The 26372-nt window shown below is 39.4% G+C and overlaps 1 protein-coding gene across 1 annotated transcript in view; it reads left to right on the top strand.

Annotated features, from left to right (window-relative positions):
• LOC147226673 (vacuole membrane protein 1-like) overlaps positions 1 to 26372 on the top strand; it is a 54377-nt gene that overhangs the window by 4282 nt on the left and 23723 nt on the right. Inside the window, exons 4-7 of the mRNA XM_086160403.1 lie at positions 1308 to 1398; positions 2564 to 2674; positions 17164 to 17397; positions 21507 to 21638. Coding sequence (XP_086016529.1) covers positions 1308 to 1398; positions 2564 to 2674; positions 17164 to 17397; positions 21507 to 21638 — 568 coding nt within the window. The remainder of the gene's footprint in view (positions 1 to 1307; positions 1399 to 2563; positions 2675 to 17163; positions 17398 to 21506; positions 21639 to 26372) is intronic.

The raw sequence follows: 26372 nt of genomic DNA on the forward strand, positions 1-26372 counted from the left end.
CCCAGTTCAAACACATTTCAATCATTCCACCCCAGGCATAATATTATGCCAGACGGGGAGAAATGCCCCCCTCAATTAACTCTTAACAAGCGACTGCTAACCGACGGGGGTGATGGAGGGCCCGGGGTGGGACGAGGGGTTTCCGGGTTCATCCGGTTCATTCGGTGAATTTGTGTCATTCTCACTTTGCTGTTCCCCCACCATCCCACCTCCGGGCGCCGGTAAGTGAACCAATGAGCCTGGGCAGGCACGTCGGACACCCGACCCTGAACGCACCGTTGGAGTTAAGCTAACGCTCAAAGTTCAGATTGTGGTCGATGTCAAACCCGTGACGAGTTTACAAGAGTATTTAAATTTATTTTCAATGCATGGTAGATGTTTCACGCAGGAATAATGCAACGAAAATACTTTTTTTTTTCTTCCCCAGTCACTGTTACTAAATGTGGCGTCTCGGCGTGGACACCCATAGTCTAAATGAGTAATTCGAGGTAGCATTAACGGTAGCATTTTAATTTATAATATAGCAAGTTTAAGCTTCTATCTACGTGAATACAGCCAAATTTCGTGAATATATTGGCTCAAAACAGCTACTTGACCTGTTTCAGGTAAACTCAGGTGCAACCGGCTAACAAAAATGAGTGCCCTGTTTTTGTTTTCTTTGCTAGGCTAGTGTTCTCTTTAGCTAGGCTAATCAGGCTCATTTTAAAATTATAAGACATTTTAAAAGGGATGCCATTCAAAGGGTCTTTTGCCTCATATATGTATATATTTATCTTCTTTTTTTCCCCAATTATTTTTTTCTAGAATGTCACTTTTATAAGTTAAAATAATGTGAGTAATGTTGGAGGTCAAACTGTTATTCAGGGATAAAACTAAACAAACTACATGTAGTTTCACAGTGAGCTAGCCTTCAGGTCATTGTGTCTCATTGCCAGGCATCCTCATCATGTCCCCCCCACCTCAAAGAAACCTGTATGTTCATGATTTTACACAAATGAAAATATGTGTAATCAATTTCTGCCAATAGTCCATTGAAATACCCACAACGAGTGCCAAAGACTGATCAAGTATAATTATGCCAGCTTGCACAATTCTCCTGCAAGCAACATTGCTGTGATGCTCCTCATTTTAACTTGCTATTTCTTACACATGCCACAATGAGATGTTTACAATTCTTTTTCTTCTGACTATGTTTTCTCCTGAGTGTATTTATGCATTTTGCCTCACTGCTCTGTATCTGGTTTGCCTTTTCCATCTCACACTGTAATGCCTCAATTTGCACCTTCATCCTCTTCTCCCCCATCCAGGCTTTGGCAGCAGAGAATGAAAGTGTTTGCCCTGCTCATCCTGATCATCCTCCTCTCCATTGCCTATCGTATTGAGGGAGCACACCAGAAGGTGACTGACTGTTATTTATATGTCTAACATTGTTGAGCTGGCATTATTGATGAAGTGGTCTGATCGACATGAGTCACCCAAGTGTCACTCAAAATGAAACGTGATTTTTGTGTTCTTCTGCTGAAAAGCACTCATGAAGCGAAATTAGAGAAATTGTGGATTTTTTTTTTTTTTTGTAAAAACTGCAGCATTCCCTGATGGAAAATAGGATAGAGAGGGATTTTGCTGGAGGAATTTCAGAGAACAGTGGAAATTATATCTGCAGCAGGGTTCACTGACAAGTGTGTGCTTGTGTCAGGCAGTTTGTTTCATCATTTTGGTTTAATTATTTACTTCTCATAAAGCTCAGATTGGCCCTTCATTTTGTTTTACACTTTGAGAAAAGAGCCGGTCTGGCTTGCATCCTTCCTCTTCCTTATCTCTTCCTTACCTCTTCCATTTCACTCTATTATTTTGGATTTCTTCTCCTTCTTCATCACAGACTCAACAGTTGTGTAATCACTTCTCAGTACCCAACCACATAACCATTGCTCATGGCTGGCACTGCACTCACCAGCATTGTGCCAGCAAGCAGAGGTTGTGCATGTAGTTTTTGTTTTGCTGGGTTTCCTGGGGAATTGATTTCCCTTTTTACCCCCCCCCCCCTTCTTCCCCTTTCCAGTAATCTACACCTTCCATGCTTCCCCCTTAAAAGCAACCTGCTTTGTCCCAGGGGACAAGATGTAAACAGAGTGATAGAGGGAAAGATCTGGGCGATCAGGAAAGACAGAAACAAACAGAGAGAGTGAGAGATCTTGGCTTGCCTTACTTGACTAGTTGTGTAAGAGTTGGCTGCGACCAAAAAAGAATAATGGTGCTGTTCTTCTGTCAGCGTGCTGAACACTCCCACCCTATAGCTCTGTCCTCTAAACTCAACAACCTCTGTCTCTAAAGGTCTCTCTCTCAATCTTTCTCTCCCTCTCGCTTTCTTTAACACTCATTTGCCCTCTCCCACCCTTTGAAGTGCCCTCTGTTTTGCACACTTTCACTCTTCTACCTTCCCTCGCTCTGTCTCTGTCCCTCCCCTCCTCTCTAGGTGCCCCCTCCTCGTCTTCCTTGTTTTCTTCACACACTGTGCATGTGTTTCTGCCATGTGGTTGAACGTCCCTCTCTCTGGCCCCTTTAGTACGTGCACTACATGGAGAAGAAGACGCTGTGGTGTGCATACTGGGTCGGCCTCGGCATCCTCTCCTCGGTGGGTCTTGGCACGGGCCTGCACACCTTCATCCTGTACCTGGTAAGACAACATTTTCTGTGACTCTCCACTATCCGCCCCATCACTTTTGCACCGCGGTTATCGCTCCTGCATGTTTTGTGACAGAGCTAAACACAGTGGACGACGGTGGTTCAGTGACGCAGCTCTCAGAAGGCTGTGTTGATGCTGCTGTTGGGGTGTTGCTAAGCTCATAAAAGCTTTATTAAAAGCATTCGTATCCACCCGCACGTATGAGCACATGCATACATGAGCATGTTCGCATGGGTTTGTGCGTGCATGCGTTTGAGAAAGGGGCGGAGATGAAAAGGCACTGTGGTAGCCACACTGTTTTGACAGGCAGTCCAGGAACAATCGCACTCACTGACCCCGCAGACTGAGTGCACATGAGGATAAAAACACTCCCCCTCCCCCCTTTGAGTACTTTCTCCGCTTTCTCGCCGCTTACTTGCTCCCCACTGTGTCGCTCACTTTGTCATATGCAACCTCCTCTAACTTTCTGCGTTTTTATTTTCCTCTTGGTTTGCTCTGCGTCGCCTCTGTATTATTGCTCATCTCTCAGCTCTGGGAGATGTTGAGTCTGTGCCGTAAATTAGATCAGAGCCTGAAAACATCTGCTTGTCTTTGCTCTTGATCCGTCTGTCACTGTGCAATCATGTGCCCCTGCCCAATGGACCTGAACTGGAAAACTTTGAAGTGCATGTCCTCCATCCGGCTGGTTTTAAAAGCCAAAGTCTTATCGTTCCCAAATGCAATTTGAGGGCTTAGCTGCACCCGGAGTGGCTCGGCTCATTTTTATTTCAGGCTTCAAAGTAAGATGTCACCATCTAGTGAGCGTGTTTGCTACTGCAGGTTGTGGTGTCATTGGGTTCATGACAGAACTCGGTGCTCCTTGGTGGAGCTGCTTGGATAAATTTTGTATAAAGTTTGGCTGATATTATTTTTACAGGACATGACAAAGATACTTTTGACTCCTCCAATAAATTGTTTTGTGTGGAAATTTAATCAGTGCGTGACTTTGAAAGTTTTTTTCTCATATGCCCATGAAAAAATATAAGCCTTTATTTGCCTGTTTTTCCATTTGAATTTTTTTTTTTTTATAGGATGGAGAAAATGCTCTAAACATAGAAACACTGCATATTTGACAGACTAACCTAAATCGGTTGATGGCATTCCACATTCACCACGCTGGTATAAATTATATGGTTTGACATAAATAAAATACAACTTGTGGTCAGTGGGGCCCGTGAACTGCATTCAAGGTTGTTGTCTTTTATTGGCTGATATGTTAATAGTATTTCTGCATTCATGATATCAGCTTGAGTCATTGATCTGGTTATATTTATATCATTTAATTGTTTTTTCTTTTTTTCTTCTTGTGCATTCCAGAACCTGTTTGATTTAGTATCTGCTTGTATTTTTTTTAACCGTGAGACTCAACCACCAAAAGCGCAAAAGCAACCCCGGAGAATTCTAATTATACATCCTCTTTTCGGAGGAACCACTTTTTAAAGAGTCATTGAGATTCTTGAATGATTTTATGGATATCTGGATCCTTAGAATGATTTCGGATTTCCGAGACAAGTGAATATGGAAAGGCGCAGGCAGACCCGTTTCCTCTTCAGAGGAACTCTTGGGACTCTTGGATTTTAGAACCAGGTCAAACTGCATACTGTAAATGCAGGATAACTGCAAGACTAAAAGTAGAAGCAAACTCGACTTGTTTTTATATTCGATTGGTTTAAAACAGGAACATTTAAGATTTTGAGTGAAATGCACACCAGGACACCATCGAAAACTATTTTCGTCTGTGAAATGGGAACCTTTACCTTTAAGAAAGGTATTGCAATTTTCAAGCATCCTCCTCCTCCTCTCTTCTTCCTTTCGGCTTTTCCCATCAGGGGTCGCCACAGAGAATCGACCTTCTCCATCTCACCCTCGTCTCTGTATCCTCCTCTCTCACACACCAACAAACTTCATATCCTCTCTCACTAGAACCATAAATCTCCTACAATGTCCTAGCATCCAACTGACCAAATTTTCCACAGTTATTTTTTTTTTTCAAATCGACCAATGAACCGAACAGGATGACAGCATGTGTCATGACATTGTTTGATGAGATCAATGATAATGATGCAAAAATAAACTTTGAGTACAATGAGCCGCTTGTGATGTCACTGCAATAACCCGTGAGGCCTTAGGTAAGGTTTCAAAATAAAAGCACTCGGCACAATAACAAAATATTTTTCTCGCCTCACCACAATAATTAACTAACCAAAAATATACAGTGTTTTCAAACATTTCAAATAGGCCAGTCAGAGGAAGCAAATGGAAACAAGAAGCGGTACCAGTGTGACTTGATCTCATTGTCAGTCATGTCGTCATCTTAGCTGGATTAGTTTGCTTTTAACATTTTGAATTAGACATTTCTCTATCCAGCTCAGGCTGCATAATATTTTTGTGATGGGAGCCTTTAGTTCCCAGAGGCCTTAAAATGAAATAATACATTGTGTTCTTACCAGTTCGCACTACAATAAATTTGTACTTTTGATCGACCTGAAAGAGTATTTTACCACAAATTCACTTGTGTATTTTAAATGATTAGAGAACTGTGCAATTATTATTTTTATTATACCGCTGCCTCTTTATTTGCAGCAGTGAAATTTTCCAGTGACCAATCCAAACCTGAACTTTCTTGACTCTGTTAATACAGCTGCGAAGTCCGAGTTCACCCGAATGAATGTGTGTTTATTTTTGACTTACATTGGTGGATTAAGTCTTTTGAGTCTTTAATTGACACTCTCTAACTCCTCGATCCATTTTTGTTGTGATTTCTTTTGTGAATAGATTTTGAGCCCACCAAACAATGATTACAACAAATTTTACTTGCGGTTTGAAACAGAAATGGTATTTTGACTCTATGTTGCACATTGAATTAGCAGTCTTGTTTATTCAGTTATTTTTTTTAGATGATTTTGAACCCTTTGGCTTTGGACTGCTGTTTAGGGAATAAATATATTTGAAGATCAAAGCTTGTGCTCTGAGATGGTAAAGCATAGTAACAGGATTAAGTTATAATACAAATAAAAAGATGTTCTGCTTGTAGTGGAATATATTGACTCCATTTCTATTGGATAGAATTCTTTATCGATGAATCTGCGATACATGTGCTACTCAAGTTCTTAATAAATAGACAATGCGGTTATCATGGTCCACGTCATTGTGATGGACGGTCAGTAGAGGGTAGTATTGTTCTTCAAGATGCTTTTCAATTAGAAATTAAGGCGAGTAGGAGGTTGGTGGCTAATCTGTCTCAGTTAGACATGATTTAGTCATGTTGATATAAACAGATGTAAGCTCTGAAACTACTTTAACTTTGGCTGACCGAAGGCTTTCGTTCCTCGCAGTGCTGGAGTTGGGCATTCCACAAGTGAAAGAATAAAGATCGAAACTAGAAACCATTTTAATTTAGCCCCGTGTAACATGGAAAACAACTTTGATACTGAATTGATTATTTGCTCAGAGTGTACGTGTACATTTTCTGATTTTATTACATTTAGCACAGTGGCACATTCACTTATTTATATTGCGGCCATTCCCTTTTTATAATACCAGTGGACTTGCTGCGATTAGCATGTTTCATGGTCAGTTTTTTCTTTGGTCACACAATTTCAGCAATTTATGTTTCTCCTCTCCAACATGATATCTGCACTGCTCTAAAAATACAGCCAACAACCTTGCATCGCTGTCTCATGTTGCCTGATACATTTGAGTTTTCAATTTTTAAACACATTGCTCCATTTTATTCAGCCGTGTAGTTTGTTGATATTTATTTCCAGAGAATGTCTCCGTAGCATATTAATTCAAAATAAAAACAAGCAGTTGTAGCTCCCCGTGTGCCAGCTTTGTTTGATTTTGAAGGAACATTAACAATTCCAAAAACATGTTGGAAAGTAAAAAATAAGCAAGATTGTGTTGAGTGAAATAGGCATCTGTGGTTGGCTGTAGGAACAAAACATTTCTTGCTCTGTTGTATCTACCTGTTTTCACGTTGTGGAAACACAGTTTATCGACAAGTGCTTGAATTGTTTATTTTTTTCTATTATTCCTATACTGATTCAATGCCAAGTTCTGGAAAATATGATAACTAGTTTTCAGAATTCCAAATAGTGCTAGCTGTCTTAATAAATGGATTGATTCAGTGTAATTTCATTTCAGCGACAATATGGGTTTTAAACTTTTGAAACCCTGAAGGGCAATTTGCCTACAATTAAAAAAAATAATAATTTTTTCAGTCCATCGTAATTTGAACGTGATTACACACAAACATACAACAACGCTGTGGGACCTTCTGGAGAGAAGATGCGGATTCAGTGCCCTGTTGAAGAGCCCTGCGTGATTTTTGTGGAAAGAATTGCTGCACCATTTGTGAATTTCTGATGATATGAGGGAGCTTTGTTTTAGCTGATGGTTGGTTCTGCTGGGATCCGTTAATAAAACAATTTCAGATAAATAATATTGCCACTATAATACACAAACCTGTAAATTCACAGTTTTGGCTATTTTGTCACTGAATAAATGCTTGTGCCAACGTTGACTCGTTCATGTTGCAGTTCTCTGAGTGTTCACGAGTGTTGCACGTTCTCTTCAATGCTTTTTTTTCATTTATGTAACCATGGATGTTTTTGCATTCACAAGTTAAATAACACAAAACACAACATAACATCATGATTAAATAATCAATTACAATTTAAGCACCTACTAATGACATGCATTCATTCTTTTGTAACCGGACGCACTTACACAAATAGCTTATTAAGTAATTATTAAAGTCCACTCTGTTATTACTCTCATTTATTACTTGTAAATCTGTGTATGGCAATCTCTGTGTTCCAAATGCTCATCATGTTTGTCCTTTTTCTGACTCTTTGAAATGACTTAACCCCTTGATTGGAGCTAATTCTTTAATTTCCTGTAGTTACAGTAGGTGTGTGGTCTGTGCAATGCAGAGCTGATGGGACCGGCTACAGTGGATTCACAGTTAATTTGATCCGTGAGAAACTTATATGACAGTCTTTCCTGCTAATAGGTTATTTGTAAGAAATAAATTGGAATGCATCGCCCATTTATTGCGCCCAATTAATGGTCAGTCTTTATTTCGTTAAAGCGCTGTTGAAGCACCAGTAGAGGGAGCGGTAGAGCTGGTAGAGCGTCGATCAACCGACTCGGCAACGCCGGAGCGGAGGTGGCAGCTCTCTTGTTGCAGGACATGGGCAATCGATGCACTTTGTCTCCTCGTGTTCTCATCCTGTCGAGACCACAGGATATTACGTCCACATAGGGACTGGTTGTTGGAGCGAGATAAAAAATACAATAAAAAAAAAACAAAAAAAAACTTATATGTATAGTACACACAAAAAGATCAGACATTCTGGCACAGTATCAAGTGTGTTTCATCCAGCTGCTCTTTGGAAGAGGTAGTGGGTGGGGGCTTGAAACACAGACGATCAAAACAATAAAATTATTCATGAACGCTAGAAGGATCTCATCTTGTTAGGATTCACAATGACTTCAATGGGCAGAAATATATCTAAATGAATGCCTTTCGTATCCTACACCTGCTTATTTATTGCCAATCATAATTAAGCTTTCATCCTCTCTTTAGTTTCTAAGCATTGGTTTTTAGTGACAACCGGTGTCCTTGGTCTTGGAGGTTGATGATGATTGGGACTTAAGAAAGTTCGGGAATGCTATAAATATTTTGGAGGGGACATCATCTGAGTCACCCACCATTAAATTACTTTCAGTAATGGATGCAGCTATTAAGTCATTATGGGCAACATGAAAATTGTTGTGATCTTCGTTAAATCAACAGCAACAAATAATTAAAGTAATTATGATTTGAAGCTGTGCATGTTGCTGTTTACATACAATAATAGCAACTAGGCTGATTTTCTTTTTTTTCCCTCCCTCTTGGCTTTGAGCTGTTTTATGAGTGAGAGTTGCTCATGTTTTTTGCCATCATAAAAATTCGGAGGCACTTTGGGGGGAAAAAAACCCCTCATCAAACCATCTCTATACTATGTTATTAATCCACCATTCTTAGTTCCTCGTCTTAATTAAGTGCACAAATTGTATAGGTAAAAGGAACATTCTGGAGATTCTACATTTTTCCTTTGGAATAGTTGAATTATAGGTTGAAGTGGAGGTTTATGTAGTATACTGATTTACCCCAGTATGCCCCCTAAAATTATGTTTTGTCTGTTGTCAATTACCAGTAGTACAGCTTTAATTAGCGCTAACAGTAAGCACTGAGCGGGTCTGAGAGTGCGGTTTACACACATTGTTGTATTCACACACACACACACACACACACACTGCTGCACAGGTCCTTCAAATTTTTACCTCTCAGATGTCGTACGTTCTCCTTTAGTCTACGCAGTCATTCACAGTTTGATTAGAACATTTTGATGATGGAAACTTTGTCACATTTGTGATCACCCTTATTAAACCAGCCACGGCAGTGGATTCAAACTCAACATTTTAGTTGATTTATTTTGCTTTCCCCTGCATTTATTTTTTTTTTTGTACTGCAAGCACTTTAAGATCCTGCTTTTAATATCTTCATGGTTTTTCTGTGGTATTTTTCATACATGTTTTTGTTTTTGAATTTTTTTTTTTTTTTTTTTTTTTTTTTTGTGGCTTATTCATACAGTTTTGATTTTCGTAAGAAAATCACCAAAACAAAGCACCTATATACCTGTACATGATCCAGTGTCACCTCTCACTGACTTGACCATTGTGAGTCACTGTAAAATCCCTGAAACAAGCGGTTTTACACCTTCATGTTCACATATTGAAACGTGCATAATTCGAGAAATGACTCACACTCCTTTGTATGGTCTTGTGTAAAATTTCCACAGAGCATAAGTGCTTTTGTTCTGTCACGTGACAAGTGTTGGAAAACCGTTTCTTTGCTCAGTGCTGTTGAAACTCAGTTATCTCGATAGAAAGACATGGCTTCACTGTGAAGGCTGTTGTCCAACATTAAGTTAAAACATTAACGTGATTTTGATTTTGAATTATTTCTATATGTTTGAATATTCTTTTGGTTAAACTTGGCACGACCCAAGTTGGGTGTATTATTTCCTTGACGGGATTCCTAAAGTAGACAACTTTGGGTGTCACCAAAGTAATGTTGTATGAAATTTACTTTTGATGCAAGGAATATTTATTCTGCGGTATAATCCAGCTGATAAGGATGATGCCAACCTTTTCTGATTAACATATTACATTGACATCAGTTCATCTCCCAAAATAATAAAATCAAATTCATTTTATCTGGTAAGAAAAAAGTGAACATACTGAAAATATGGTGTTGGCGTACCCAACAGTTTATTTTAAGTATCTTGACTAATACTATTTTCTTTTGATTTCAAGACCATCTCCCAGCACATGATGTCTCCAAGATACATATTTATTTCCAATTTGCTTCAATTAATTTAAATTAAATTATGCATTTCTCGATTACAACTCAGACAAAAGTCAGTGCAGACATTAATCAATAGGTGCAATCAATCAAGGATACACTTCTCTCTGGTAAACCAAAAAATAAATCAATGATTTAAACAGAGTTGATGCGTACAATTCTGTCCTTATTAATCAAGCTAACCATATTTTGTTGTTTTGGTTTATTTAAGTGAGTGATACTTTTTATTTTTGCAAAATTGCTAATTTGTGATTAGTGAACAGAGATGAATTTATTCCATGTTATTTAATTTCAGAAAGTATAATTTTTTTTAAATAAAATAGACATTATAAATTTGTGACTAATTATAGCCGCTCCTCTGTTCACAGAAGCTGACACCTTGTACGCATACTATGTGGAACATGAGTGACATATTGGGATCAAGTTCAGCGCTTCTTTCAAAAGCTGAAAAGCCACTCATGATTCACTACCTGGCTGGCAGTAATGGATCTCTCCTGTTACTTCAACACTTCTTAAATTCAATTTGAAGCCATTAATTTTTTACTACATCTAGATAGTATGTCAGAGCTTTATAGCCCGGATTTGATGCTCCAAGTGCAGAACGGACAGAATTTTTTACATAAAGGTATGCTGGTGGGGAATTTTACTCACTAAGAGCCACAGCTGCATTTTGGGGGAATTGTGAAACTTTGTGTTAAAACATGAAATACTGTACCACAAAGGACTTGGGACACACACACACACACACACACACAAAAGCTTTCATTCATGTTATTAAGTAAATTTAGTTCCTCATAACATCGAAGGCATGCCTCTCTCATAATGTCTTGTGACTTACTCATTTTCACCAAAGTCCTTGAAAGAAAAATACCAGATAGATATGTGTAAAATGGAGGCTTTGTGTGCGTGTGTGTGTGTCTGCGCGCACGTGTATGTCTGTGTGAGGGAGAGAAAGAGAGCGACCCACATGAAGACAGACAGAACAGCCAGAACAAGCCAAACCTGACCAGAACAAACCAGACTGCAGGTGTTTAGGCGCACTTTTGTTCTAAAAATTCCCACCCACTGCTTTTCAGTCACCCATCATCTGACATCCTCAGCTGCAGCTTGTTCTCCTGGTGGATTTGCTGTGGGTACATTTTAGCTCCCAACATTTTGTTTCCTTCAAGTGGTTTTTGTTGGCGATACTGACACCCGTTCAAAGAAGGAATGTAGACACATTGTGCCTTGATATTACACACTGAAGGCATCCCTGCACTTACATGGAAAATAAGATGCACTGCTTTATAACTTTTGATTTAGAGCACAACTTCATTTGATTATTTTCATCAGATTGCTAACATCAGGAACAAATTAAATTCTTTCTCCCCAGAATATATATATATTTTAATTTGCCCATCCATCATTACAGATTTGCAAAAGTAAGGAGCAAGCCATTATCATCAACTTGTTGTTGGAACAAAGGAAATCTTTCCCCACCAAATTTTTCATGAATTAATAGTTGAAATAGTTGAATTTTACTTCTTAGCCTTAATAGTTCAGATCGTAAGTAAACTAAACATTTTTCTTTGTTTCTACACCAGCCATTTTTATGTTACAGTTTATTTTAAAAAAGCAGATTAATGTCACTGCTTAAGTAATAATGTGAGACTTTAAAGAAGAGAGTTTGGTATTTGCTTGATGAGAATTATTTGTTATAGAAAACCCATCTGTCAAAAACCTTTTGTTACATTTGTATGTTGAACAAGGGTGTGATTATTTACTTTTTTTGCCTTTTGAATTACTTGTGTAGACCAAAAGTGAAAGGCTTGCTGTTTTTCCCCCCAAAGAACACACACCTGTGAGACACAAGGAGTTCAAAAATCTGTTAATACTGTTAATACCAAGAGTCCCATCACTGTTTTACTTGATTCCACACCTGCAATTGACTTTACATTTTCACTTCTTAGGTTGCGTGTTGGATTTGTGTTCCCTCGAGCAGCCATGATAAGTGTGTCACAAATGCATTGCAAAAAGGAAAGACTTCTTCTTATCGCCGCCTATAAAGAGATCAGAACATACTCAGGCATGTGAAACACAACCATATTTATTCTTTTATTCTTCTATTATTTGTCGTTGTACTAGTCTCATTTTTGGTTTGGTCCTCCCAGAATTTTTTTAATTGTATTATTGTGCGTTTTATAATCATTTTCAGCAATGGCTTTTTGTTGTTTCACTCCGTTTCTAATGGTTATCAGTAAAAATATATTTTTATAAAGTACTTAAAGCTTCAGTTAATATATTTAAATGTTTTCCATGTCTCTGTCTCTCTCCGTGTGTGTGTGTGTGTGTGTGTGTGTGTGTGTGTGTGTGTGTGTGTGTGTGTGTGCATGCGCTCGCTCACCATGATGCACCGATGACACTCGATGACATTGGAGACTGTAAATCACTGACTCGACATGTTTTTTTCGTTTTAATTCCCCCAAAATGGTCTCGACCAATTTTCCTCAATTGTTCTCAAAGTGGTCGTTATTTTTTGATTTACACTTAATTCCATTTTTATTCTTGTCCTCTGAGTATGCGCATCTTTACAGAAACAATATGGTTCTTTTGAAAAATAAGACAAAGGAGTCACATTGATTTTCACAGTACGTGGTGATTAGTCATTGCTCAGTAGGGGTCAAAGTGAATGACTCTGGGAGTTTTGTGGACATTAAATCATATGATGGAACCACATTAATGCGTGTGTTTGCACGCACGCCTTCGTATATGTGTGCACTTAGCACACACCTTTAAAATCCCCCAGTCCTCCCTGTCCCTGCCTTCCCACTCATCACTGGCTGTAGTCCAGCCTTGTCATACCTCCCTTCCAGATCCTGACCAGGGCTTCTTCATAACGAAGTAACTTCTAATGTTTATCCTGCTTCGCCTCCAGCAGTCTCCCATGGCAAGAGGCGGTTAACATGTCTAATGTGCTTCAATGGCCCTTGACAACCACAGCGACCTGTTAATAACTGGACAGGATTGCGGCCATGGTCACTGAAAACTGGTCAGTTTATGGTCACCCATTAATGTCCGGTTTGGGTTTGCTTTGGAAGTAACTCCATTTATACCACTCTGGGCCTCTTATTAAAATCCTGATGGGATTGGAGATTTCCCCCTTTTCAATTTATATCTCTTTTATCTTTACTTATTTAAAGTCTGGTCGAGTGCAAAACATTTAACTTGGAAAGGCATGCAGGGACTAGATTTCGTGGTATTTTAATGTCTTTTTAACCTTTAGACAGTTTACAATTCATCTGACTCCTGTGTGTGGCTGTTTCCCGAAGGGAATGTAATGTATTTTTAAATTACAGGGTTTATTTAAGTTTGTTATGAGTACATCCACTTCACAGCACTTTCCGCATTTATCTTCAAGAGTTTTAATGTAAATGTCGTCACTTTAAAAATTCCATGTTTAAATTCATACGATGTTATGTTATGCACGTATGTTTTTGCTCAAATACTGCCATAAACCAGTACACAGGCTGCACACAGTGTTGTTATATCATTTTCGACAATTCCTCATTGTTGTAAGATGATAAGCTTGTTGGCAGACTCTCAGTAGCAGCTACTTCCAAGCCAGCATTTACATCCTCCATCCTCTGAAATGTTGGTTTTTGATGCCTCAGGCACCACAGGGCCATCAAAATGTGCCTCTATTGTCTTAAATATTTTTTAAGTGTTGATGGGGTTGTAATTGTGCATACTAGATTCTCCCGACACCTTGAGAGGAAATTAAACTATGCCCCATTCAGTTTTGCCAGAATGATGCATTTCCTGGGTTATTAGTGAGAGAAACTGGAGTAATAGATAAGGAAACTGATGCTCCAAATCTCAAGCACATTAGCTTCCTTTTCTTTGGTCTTGACACCAAAAATCAATATTGTTATGATGACGAGCCATTATTGCCAAAATCGTGAATTTAGGATTATCTCAACAGTCGATACACTGAGAAAAATAATGAACAACTAATCCATTCAATTTTGTTTTAAAGTAACATTGAATGTTAACGATTCAACATGAATGGCTTGTAACAGCCAATAAATAATCAAGAATATAGTATTTAATGACTTTTTTTTATTTTACTTTTGAGTGATTATGTGAGGGCTTGACCATTTATTTTTTTCTCCCATGTGTCTGTTCTCAAATTGGCAGGCACAGGTAAATTGATTTTTAATTTGCAGTGGTGGTAGTTGTCAAGGTACTGATGATATGTTTTGAGTGGACCGTGTAGGATTTTAAATCTAAAATGGATTGTGGTCTTAATGATACTTTTAAACCATAAAAGATCCTTCTGGTGTTTGTTTTACAGCTTATTCTTTCTAATAATCTCACTTCAATGTCTTACAGCGGTTGTATAACCTTTGTACTCTTACGCCAGATTAAGAACATCGTCTCAACAATACTTTACACACATTGTGACACAATTTTGCAGTCAATAAATAAAGTTATGCTTTCTTGAAATATGTTTTTGCTTGAGCAATAGAAGAGACCATTCCATTAATTTTTTATATTCATGTTGTTTATACATAAAGGACATGCAGACATAGCCTCATCCCTTTGTTTCTAGTAAATGGTTTGAAATAAAAGAATGGCTGCCATGAAAGAGAGAAATTACACTTCCTCCCTGTTTATATTGTTACTGCGTCGGTCATTAATCATCTACTATTCGCTTCTTAAGAAGTGGCTTGTGTATTGCATTTGTGAGCCATAATGTCAGAAACTCAAGCAGACATAGGGCAGGTATCTGCCTGCTGTGGGCTGGACTGCAGATTAGCGGGAAGGAGCCTTGACACAGTATTAGGCAGAGAGAGAGAGCGAGAGAGTAAGAGAGAGCAGGTACACTGAGTCACGCAACGCTCTGTTGGCACGCCGTCAGTGTGTGTTTGGTAAACACACATTACCTGAGAAAGGCTTGAAATATGTGAACAAGAGAATTACAGTGTATGCTATCTAGCCACAAAAAAATCTTCTCAAAAAGACTAAAGTGTAAAATGTAAAAAGTGTGGTGTGTGTGTGTGTGTGTGTGTGTGTGTGTGTGTGTGTGTGTGTGTGTGTGTGTGTGTGTGTGTGTGTCAGGGCAGTGAGATCCATCTGACGAGTACAGTAGGGGAGAACAATAGTTCTTTCTCTGGGTCATTAAATGATATTTTGTAATTTTTCTGGATTTGTAAGGAAATATATGCAAGAGCATTTTCTGCTTTATCTGTTAGTAAGTGGATTTATTATTATTATTATTTATACAATATTATTATAATGTGGATCATTATTATTATTATTATTATTATTATGTGGTTTATTATCGGTATAGCCATTTTTTTTCATCTGCTCGCCAATGTGAACATTCTGGTGAGAAAAAAGGATGACACCAGAAAACCAAAACTTTTTCAATTGACTCCCCATCGAGTTACGTTCATGAGAAAAAAATCAAGTCTTAATAATGCGGTGCTTTGAACATCATAAATTACTAGGTCATGGAAAGTAATTTGTATCATCAAAAGAGAAGCAACAGTTCCCGTATTCCAATGTCCTGCCCTTCCATGTCCTGTCATGCCCTGTTCTGCCTCATCTTCTGCAGTCCCGTTGTTACGGCCCCACCCCTGGTTTGCCAGATTGCTTTGGTGCTGGGTTGAGTAATACCTGACGAGCCCTGTGCGTCATCAGTACCATTGCTAAATGTACACCACAGTTTAAATACGTGGAGGGTTACTTACCCAACTTTATCTGCAAAGACTGTTCTGTTGCTTCTGACTTTTTTTTTTTTTTCCAGACAGTATACATTAATTTTTAAGGGTTACTCAGCTTGCAACTTTTTTAATTTTTTTTTTTTTTTGCATAGGAAGTACAAAGTTGATATACCTTTTCCTCATCGGATCATTTTCAGTCGAAGGCTCAATCAAATATGCTCTCAGACGATGTTATCGGCCTTATTTTCACAATGAGTCATTGTATAATTAGCAGCAGCCGTTTATGCACAGAGCTTTATTGTTCCTCTGTAACAGAAACCTTGATAACTGAATCTAGACCTCAAATGTAGTATTAAGAAATTTACATATGACGATACATTTAATATCTGCTTTGACCACATGTGGAAATTAAATGGAATTTCCTCAGTAAACAAAGGTATTAAATAAAATTCTGGCAGTTGGTGATAACTGACTTAAACCTGTATTTGGTTGGATAAACAAAATATTTAACTGCTCATGTATAATACCTTAATATGACAAAATGCCAGTTCTTTAATTCATAATGCCAAGACTCAGACTTGGAAAATTGTCCAATTTGGATTCAAATTTTACATTCACAAAGGGCAATAAAAATTAAAATCTAAGGTGAGCAAATGAGTACAACTTTATAGGAATATACTCAAAGCTGACTTGTAATTAGGGTAACTATTCCCTGCTAAATTCAGATACCTGCCTATCTTTTATTTTCCCTTTCATTTTGATCCGAATTAAATTTTGAGGTTCGGGTGTGGCAGGAAGTTAGATGGGCATGCTACGCCCAGTCAGATTTGTTTTGGTGCTTCTTTTACATTCGAATTTGTCAGACTTTGGTGTGTGTGTGCGTGCGTGTGTGTGTGTTCCGTCTTTGCTCGAGTTCAAATTTTACTGTATCTGTCTCGGCTGTCTTGTCCATGTCTGTTGAGACACTGATGTTCATGTTGTTTGAAATCTCACCCGCATAATGCTGCAGTTTTGGTGTATTCATGCGTTTCTACATGCCAAATGTGAAAAAAAATACGTCCCTTTACTCTTTTCGAAAGGCATGAACTGCTTAGCTGTCAGGCAAACAAAGCATGACATGTAGAAGTCCCCTCCACAAATAACATTATTTGCACCATCAGTCAGGATTTGACGCAGTGATGTTTTTCCCCTTTGCCTTTTACAGGTGGGCCTTGTAAAGACTAAACTGCTTCAAGCCGTTGGACTTAGTTTCACAACGTTTTTCAATACTTTTCCTTCAATTTCCTCTTTATTTACTCCTGTCTGTCTTTTCTCAGGGACCACACATAGCATCGGTGACTCTGGCGGCTTACGAATGCGGCTCTGTGGATTTCCCTGAGCCCCCCTATCCAGACCAAATTGTCTGTCCCCAGCAGCAAGCACCACCGACACACTCTGGCACTGAGTATGTGGGTGTGGAGGCCGCAGGTGCAGACAGGATGGTGAGCTCACCAGGAAGCATCTCCCTCTGGAGCATCATTTCTAAAGTACGCCTGGAAGCTTGTATGTGGGTGAGTACTTTTTGCATGGAGGCATTGCATACATTAGACCAAAAGGTTTATGAGGAGCCTAAAAATTCTCTTTTTTTAACAACTGTCATGACACAATTTTGATTGCGTTGGGGAAAGATAACGGCAAATATTAATGTCTGTGAAAGTGTCTCCATTTTCAGAAACTTCTACCAGTGAAATCTTTTTTATTTTAGTTGTTTGAGGAAATGCTATAAATGGCAATTGTCAGGGGAAACACCTACTTAAGAACTTCCTTTTTGCAGCTTTGGTGGCTGCACACCTTGAACCAGCCATGCAGGTACTGAGAACAATGTGATACACTCTTGATACTCTTTATAAAAAACAAAAAAGCACTTAAATACTTACGTAACATACACTTCATACTTGCGTTCCTGTTAAAGGTTTTTCATTTAGTGGTTAAAAAAGAACAATTTAGTCATTCAAAGCATAGATTTTTTGATTGAGACAAACTTGATCATTGTATTAAACATCTTTTGTTTATACAACTGTTAATACTATATTTGACTTAGTCTTCACTCCATTTGAATGAAATAGATACATACAGCAACACACACACACACACACACACACACACACACACACACACACTTATGATACATACTCTTCATACATGCGTTCATGTTAAAAGTTTTTCATTTGGTGGTTACAAAAGAACAATTTAGTTATTCAAAGCATAGATTTTTTTGATTGAGACGAACTTGATCATTGTATTAAACATCTTTTGTTTATTTAACAAAAGATATCTCTTTCTCTCGTACACACACACACACACACACACACACACACACACACACACACACACACACACACACACGCACATCTGAACTGATGAGCGGCAGCCATCTGCTCAAGGTTCACCCATGATGGGTTAAATGCATTGAACGAATTTCCCCACAAGGGACTAATAACGTATAAATTATTATAATGTAACCACAGGTACGGCATCATCAGCTTTTACTTTTCTATTTTTTTAGTTACTGTTAATCATCTGCGCATTTGTATCCCGCTTTACTTTCTTCTCCATTCAACATTTTTGAAAATCGCTGAATGGCTTCTCATTCAGGAAAGACAGCCTTGCAACAGGTACATGACAGAAGCATCTTGCATTTCCGTCTTCTGCGTCATGTGGAAGGGGCTGAGTGAAGGGGGAAATACCGATCCTCAGCTGCTATTTTATTGCAGAGGGCTTTACAGGAACCAGGAAGGCTTTTTACAAAATTCTCACTGGTCCAAGTTTCCGCATAGTCTTTACAAAGTAACAAACAAACAAACACACACATTCGCTGGAAGAAGGATATCAGAAAAATGGCAGTGAAGAATTTAAGATTTAGATTTTTCTGCCATTCTTTTGAACAATTACCCAAAAATGTATAAGGTTCATTCATTGTCATGAATTAACCCCAAAGGCTATTGTAAAAATATTCATCAACAAAGAATGGAACTTAAATGTGAAATAGCAATAGTTTATTTAGATTCATTGCATATTTAATCACTTGTTTGAAATGTTTTCTTTTTATTTCAAGTGTATTTTCAAGGTCTCTTGTATGTCTTTACAAATGAAGTCATTGAGTGTAATTTTCATGTATTAGATCAGAAAGAGTCACCTATGTAAATATTAGGAGTCGCAACATATTGATAAACTCTACGCAGCAACGAAAAACAGGATTCAAGTGACACTTTCAGCAAAGGGTGTACACAGCTATGATACTGTTCATAAGTAAAAAGTTAGCTAGTTATAGAAAAATATCCCCATAGATCTCAGAATTGACTTCATTTTGGGTTGAGTTACCAAACCTTGTCATCCGTCTGCTCTGTTTTCGATATTCGCCACAGAAAAAAATCGAGAAAATGTGCCATGCTGACGACATAACACCGAGGTTAGCACCTTCATGTTTAAAGCTGTATCGTAAACAAAATGCTAATATGTAGCTATTACCTAAAATGTAATCCTGTTAGAGCCTCTTATTATTCGCCTTAATCCCTAAATCATGCTCTTAAAGGTTTGCCTCACCTTTCACCCTTGATAATGATTCTATAAACATTGTTGTTGTTTTTTTTTTATGAGGCAGGTCTTCCTAATCCATTAACATCTAATACTCCCTGTATGTTTAGACACAGTTTGCATAAAAAGTTTTGTGTGCGTGCGTGCATGTGCGTACGTGCATACGCGTATGTGGTGCTAAATCCCCCTGGATTCATCACCACCTAGTCACCACCTCACCCATGTAACCCCACCCTGGTATTGCGTCGGCAGCAGCTTGTCAGCTCTGCTGTTTCAGACACCTGTTGCGCCTAAAATTTCCAAGTACACAGAGCAAACCTCCCTCTGCCACCCTCCCACCCTCTAGATACGCTGGTGATGAGACAACCGCCGCCACCACCACTTCCCCTGCCCTTTACTTTCTCTCTGCTTCTCTCTCTCTTTGTCTTTGTGTAATTTCTATTCCCTCTTTAAGCCTCTCTCTCTGCACAACTGCAGCTCCCATAAGTGCCCCACTTCAAACGCCACCACTGTGCAGATGGACATATTTCACTGCACCCCCACAACACACACCCTGCACCCCCCACACACCCCCACACATAGGCAGAAGCAGAGCAATTGAATGGAACAGCTGCCAGGGAGATTAAGGCATGTCTCCATTATGAGAAAAAATGGCAGATTTCATCAAAGACTGTAGTGTTAACAAGAGAACAGGGTGTCAAGATTAAAGATGCCGTCTGCCAGGCTTTGGGATAGCACCGCCTACTGAGAATTATTGTTTGGGCTTGTTGTCGCTGCCATGGTTGCTAACTACCCACTAATCATCTTCTGGCTAAGCCATCCCGCTACGTGCAAGTAATTTGGCCATGATTAGCCAGCTATGTTCTTCTGAGAGAGAGATTCAAGCTGTGATTTTGTGTGTGTTACAGTTAGACAAGTGAATTTCAGAGCGGAAGTTTTTTTCCATAGCCGCTTGTGCGTACTGGAACGTAATGGATGTGTCGGGGCTTGAAATCATCCAAATGGCATCTGTAATTGAACTTCTACTGTATCCTTAGCATCTTCTTCCATCCCCGATGAACCCTTGCTCGTCCCCTGTGCCTTGAAACATTCAAGTAATGAGCTCTGAGCAATTCCAAAAACACTGCATTTTTTGGCCGCTGTTTTCATTGTGTTAATTGAGTCTGTAGCCCTCACCTTCTCACCCCTCACTCCTCCCCATCCCCATGTTTGGGCGGTATGAACTTGGTGAACCAAGTGCTGAGGATTTATTTCCCTCAAATCACTTCCGCTTTCTTCCTAAGCTCCCCCAAATCACACAGGCTCCACTCTTTTATGGCTACAAGCTCCTTTTGGCTGTCAGATATCGATATGTTTGTTCCCTCACAGCCCACTGGGCTTGTTAGCACTTCTTAAATTTTCCAGAAATACTACATTCCACATGTGCAAAGGAGATTCACACAGAGCAATGAGTGGAGCAACATGCTGATATGATGTTTAGCAGGGGCTTTTGGCTTGTGCCTTGGTTGTGTTGTCCGCTATCAAATGATTATCTGTGGGATTTTCGTTCTCGCAATTCCTTTCCCTTTTATTCTCATTAAGCGCCCTGATCACACAATCCCAGACATCAAACCATGAAAGCTCCTTTGGGAGTGAATATTTCTTGTTGCAGAAATAGCGTACACACAACCCTCCAACAACGAAAAAGGCAGGTGCTTGGTGAGAACATTAGTAAACAAACTGAAAATAAACACACACAATGTCAGGCTGCCTGTGGGAAAATTGTTTCACTTGACTTTGCTCCCAAGACTGACAAACCAACTATCTTCTGTCGGTGATGAGGGATTCTCATCCTAGTTGATAAAACAGTTACACAGCATTTATTCAACATGTTTATTCTCTGCAACTATTACCTGGGCTGTTACATAATGTCATACAGCGATGACGCAGCCGCACCACATCCAAACGTTAGAGTCGAGTTTAATCGGGTTTGATGAACAACATATGACTGATGTAATTCAAAACTGTATGTCTATCCCGGGAGGGATTTATTTTGAACAGCTGAGCACCTTTTTATATGTGTGTCTTCTTTCGTTGGTATGAGCAGGGTGCAGGTACAGCGATTGGAGAGCTTCCTCCCTATTTCATGGCTCGTGCAGCTCGGCTTTCTGGCATGGACCCAGACGATGAGGAACACCAGAGGTTGGAGATGATTTTGGACCAGACCCAGGCTTCACAGGTGACCCTTGATTCCTTCTGTCGTTCTCAACCTATTAACTTTCGAACCCTATTAAGACATTTGTTTGAGCACTTTCTGAGCCAATTTTTGGCATTGGGTGATATTTAAGATGTCGGACAAATGTGGCACAATTCGATACATTGAAAACAAGAAGCTCCAAGCAACTGAGACACTGCAGGATGATTTTTTACCCGCACCATTCACTTAGAATTTCTTTTTTAATTTTGATACAGAATAATAATACTCTTTAACCTTTATGAGAGGAGCATAAAACTTGTCAAAGTTAGCATAAATGCGTGCAAACATTTCAGCCGGTCAATTAACCATCTGTCTGCGATGACTCTGCAACTGAAATCATCTGATGGTAAGTGCATGGGTCTGCTAAAAGTCTGCTAAAAGTCCGTGGCACCTGACTGTTTTTATTTGAATATTTTGAAAGCCACATCGTCATTCATCCCTCTTTGCAGAATTTAAGCTGCTATTGATTACAAAGATTATCTTGAGAACAGCCGTGATGCATTGGAGTAAAATGTTCCCACCATTTCCACCCCCAAATGAAAAAGTGGCATGCAAAACAAAGATTGAATTTCAAACATTGTGTAAATGTTTTTCTGTATCATACAACTCTTTGTAAATATTTATTTTTCACTGTTTAGTCATTATGAATGAATGAGAGGAAGCTACCACGCGGTGTTGTTGAGTCTATGCCTAACAAAGACTTCATCCTTCGGTATGTTTTTTTCTCTCCAATAACATGGGTCAAACAGTCAGACGGGTCAAGTGCAATGAAACAAATGCATCCATAAACGTTTTTTTTTTTATTTTGACAGCAGGCTCACTTACTCTAGCACTCACAAATTATCTGCAGCACAAAGCAACAAAAAACAAATTCATCCCGACGCTTTAATCAGTGTATCTTTCATATCAGGGTATTGCTGAGTGTATGAGGTAACATCCACCGTAACGCAGCTTCTGACTTTTATTTTTCCCCAGTTGTCATTGTCCAATTAAAACAACTGCATTCATCACAAACCCTTGGTAGCTTTTCAATCGTCTCTAAAATGACCATTTTAAAACGGTCATTCATAAAAATAGCTTAAAAAGAAAGAAACATTGCCTCATTTTCTTTGATTCTATACATTGGGCATTCCCTTTTAAAAATGAAGTTAGATTTAGTCATATTTGTCTGTGCGGTCAGTCTGACCAGGTGCTAAGAAGAAGAGCGATCTGTCACGTCAAGCTTCTGAACCGTTCAAGAGCATTGTGAAGGACTTACTTCCTTGTTCTATGATTACTTCATCTTCTAAATGCATCAGCAGCTTTTTGGGGTCTTTCTGTGTCAATCGGCCGATAAATAGATAAAGTGTTTGCTCCCATGTTAAAAGGTAATAAAACAAAAAAATATTTGCGGTGAAATTAGATCTTGGCATGTATTCTCTGTCTGCCTTTGGATACCAAGGATCGCAAAAAATATTTCTCTCCTTTGAAAATTCCCACACTATTTTTGAGTTTTATAAATGTTGTCATTTCTTTTTAAGTCAAAAGGATAATATACTCCTATTAGATTTATTTCCCTCTGATTTCGCAAAGTGTGAATGAAAACTTATCAGTTCCTCCCACATTAACTTTATCAGCAAACCTCAGTAATGCATGTCTTTAATATGATGTAACAAACCGAAAAGTCAACAGTCTGTGTTTTAAAAATTTTCAGATTCAACCAAATAACAAAATCCTTGCTTGGCTTTATTTCACATTGATTTTGATGACATTGTTTAAATTCCCTTAATTTTAATTGCTGATCTATCAAAGACACACAACCCAACAAAAGCGTAAAAGTGCAGCACAGATATAGGACCGGTGCATTTGTGCAATGTATGTTCTGGTCAGATTAGATCGGGTAGTCGTCGATAAATTTTCCATCAAACGAGATTTTCCATTATTGCGGTAAAACTCCTCAGAGAAAAGCTGATGTGACGTTTTCAGACACAATATACTGAAACCGATTTAAGGAACCAAAGTCAAAGATGAAGCAAGGAGAATCTACGCAACCGTTAACAAGGGGCGGAGGGGCAACACCTGCTGTAAGATATACTGTGTAACGCTGAGGCAGCATTGCTGCTCAGACCGCACGTGACGGAGGAGCTCTGACATCAGTAGACCTGCTGATAAAGTGCCGCATCCAGTCCAACCTGTGTAAATAGAACAAAGTGGAACAGTGGAGTAACAGGCAGCGTGATGAAGAGAGGATTTTGGCCAAAACATTTATTTCAGCATCTGGGAGCTGCTTCGTGTCTTCCCCAGCAGGGCGATACTGGAGAAGCATCGCCTGTCCGTCTCGCATCCGAGCGAGGAGATTAGAAGTGACATCGCTCGCTGCTGTCCCGGGACAGAGCCCCTGTCTCGCTTGCATTGTTTCTTTTTCTGTCCCTCTCTTCCTTTTTCTTTCTCACGCACTCTGTTTATCTCCCACTGTGCATTACTTTCTCTCGCGTTCTCTCTGATGATATCTGGCAGCCGTATGCATGTTTATTACATGTGACTGGACGGCATCTGGAGGCAGGTCGTTTACAGTCGCGTGGACCTGCCGCATTCGGAAATTTTTTTTCTCCCTCCAGGGCTTTTCCCATAACTCAGAAGTTCCCAGGGTTCCCATTTTTGTACCAAAAAAAAAAAAAAAAAAGACGCTTTAATTTTTACCTTTCCTTTTTTTTTTTTCCTCTTCTCCCAGCAGTGAGGGCCGTCATCCACCGTGGATCTGTGTCAAATTTTGGAACACAAGTGTTTGGCATTGAGAGTAGAAATACGGGGTTTGTAACTCAAGAATACCTGGATCGTTATGTTTTCGAGAGCAAGTCAGTTTTGTTGTCAAGGATGTAAAACAAACAGAGAGGCTCACACACACTGGACACGCTCTAGCAACAGAATTGGGTTTAAGATGCTGACTTTGTTTCTCCCTGCTTAAGTCACAGAGGTTTGTAGGTGGCAGTGGCTTGACTTAAACCCAGTGGTATTTCATCCAGCCTGCACGCGCCAACTTCCTGCCACAAGTGCACGTGATGCCCAGCAGCAGTGCGTTCTAGTTTTTTTTTTTTTTCACATTCATTCAACAAAACTATTCAAGAATAATGAAGTCATGCTTTTTTCTAACGGCTCCAGACACTGATGTCATGAACAGCAGCTTTTTTTCCCCTCTTAAATCTTTAGCTCAGTATGAGAGTTCTCAACTGACTCGAGAGGAATCCTCAGTATTGACACAGAGTCTCAGAGGATCCGACATGGAGCGAGTCCATCATTGCTTGTAACCGGATAATAAAGTTGTTTCCTGGCTTGTGGGGTTCTTTTTTTTTTTTTTTCATCCGGCACCAAAAGGGTTAACAGGCTGTGAATTCTTGATTGCCAACTCCCAGGATCGTATCTCCTGTAACTCAAATCAGGGCCATCTGCGCTGGGCGTATGCCTGCCTTCCCCCCTGGCCTACTGCACTCAAAGGCTCACTGTGCTGTGGTTTGCCCAGCTCTGTCACGTGACTTCTCTGAAAGTGCCCCCTCCCTCTTCCTCCCTCTTTATTTCCAGTAAACTGTTTGAAAGGAGGGGGGTGACTCAGAGTAAAACCAGCTTCCCTTTAACCACAGCTTGTTAAAGAATTTGTCAACGTGGACTCGGGTGCATTTTTGTGTGTGTGTGTGTGTGTGTGTGTGTGTGTGTGTGTGTGTGTGTGTGTGTGTGTGTGTGTGTGTGTCCGTGCGTGTGTCCTGATAGATTTGAGCATATATGTCTACTCCCTCCACCACCACCCAACCCCCCCCCCCCCTTTTTTTTTTTTTTTCTTTTTGAAAACGGACCGAAGCTTTGATTGCGTCAGGAGTGCTTAATCACTCAACTTCCTGTGCCAGAGAGAGCGGGAGCGGGCTTGTCAGAAGTTAATGAGATGAACTTTAGCCGTCTTTGTGTTGCGCGCTCACAACTGCACTGGAGATGTGTGTCTGCTGTGTGAAAGAGTTTCATTGAGAAAAAAAAAAAAAGAAAAACAGAGAGAGGGAGAGAAAAAATGTGTGTGGGTGTTGACTTGTGTATAGGCTATGCATAGATTTTTCCTTGTCTGACACTTTAATTTTCCGCATGGAGCAGAGTGCCTTGTTGCCGGTTGATATTTGTCTCAGTTTGAACCCTGTACCCCATCGGCGCTAATGAAAACAAAGTGTGATACTTTGCCAGCTTCGGAACCGTTGAGGCATAACCCCCCCCAGAAACACTCCAGAAAAACTCACATTTACAGAAATCAGTAAAGCATTTCATGAAAAAGAAAAAAGGCCAGGTGAAGAACAAAAACCAACTCAAGTATTTATTGCGAAAACGTGGTGCTTAAAACTAATCTTGAAAGTGTAGTTTCACAGGAAATGAAGGTGCAGTACGATAATGAATCCTTGGCACTGTGCTGAATTAGGAGTCACATGGAGTTCCTGTGTCATGTTCAAAAAACAACTGCTCTTTCTTTTTCCCTCCTTTTTAACCGCTGTTAGCCGCGGAAATCGTAATCATCATATTTGAATTTGTGTCCACTTTGCTCCGGTCTCACCAGTAAGGGAGATATTTTCATGTTCTTTGTGCCGGGCGGCTGTGTCTGCTTGTAATGATAACATTTTAATCTCATTTTCTTTTCATAATGAAGCCACAACAAATTAACTCTGAAAAGCTGAATTGAGACCTTCAAATTTCGTACGACCGCAAAATACA

Source organism: Fistularia commersonii, chromosome 15 (genome assembly GCF_037954325.1).
Source record: "Fistularia commersonii isolate RoL2024-O1a breed Wild chromosome 15, RoL_Fcom_v1.0, whole genome shotgun sequence".
NCBI classification, from domain to species: Eukaryota; Metazoa; Chordata; class Actinopteri; order Syngnathiformes; family Fistulariidae; genus Fistularia; species Fistularia commersonii.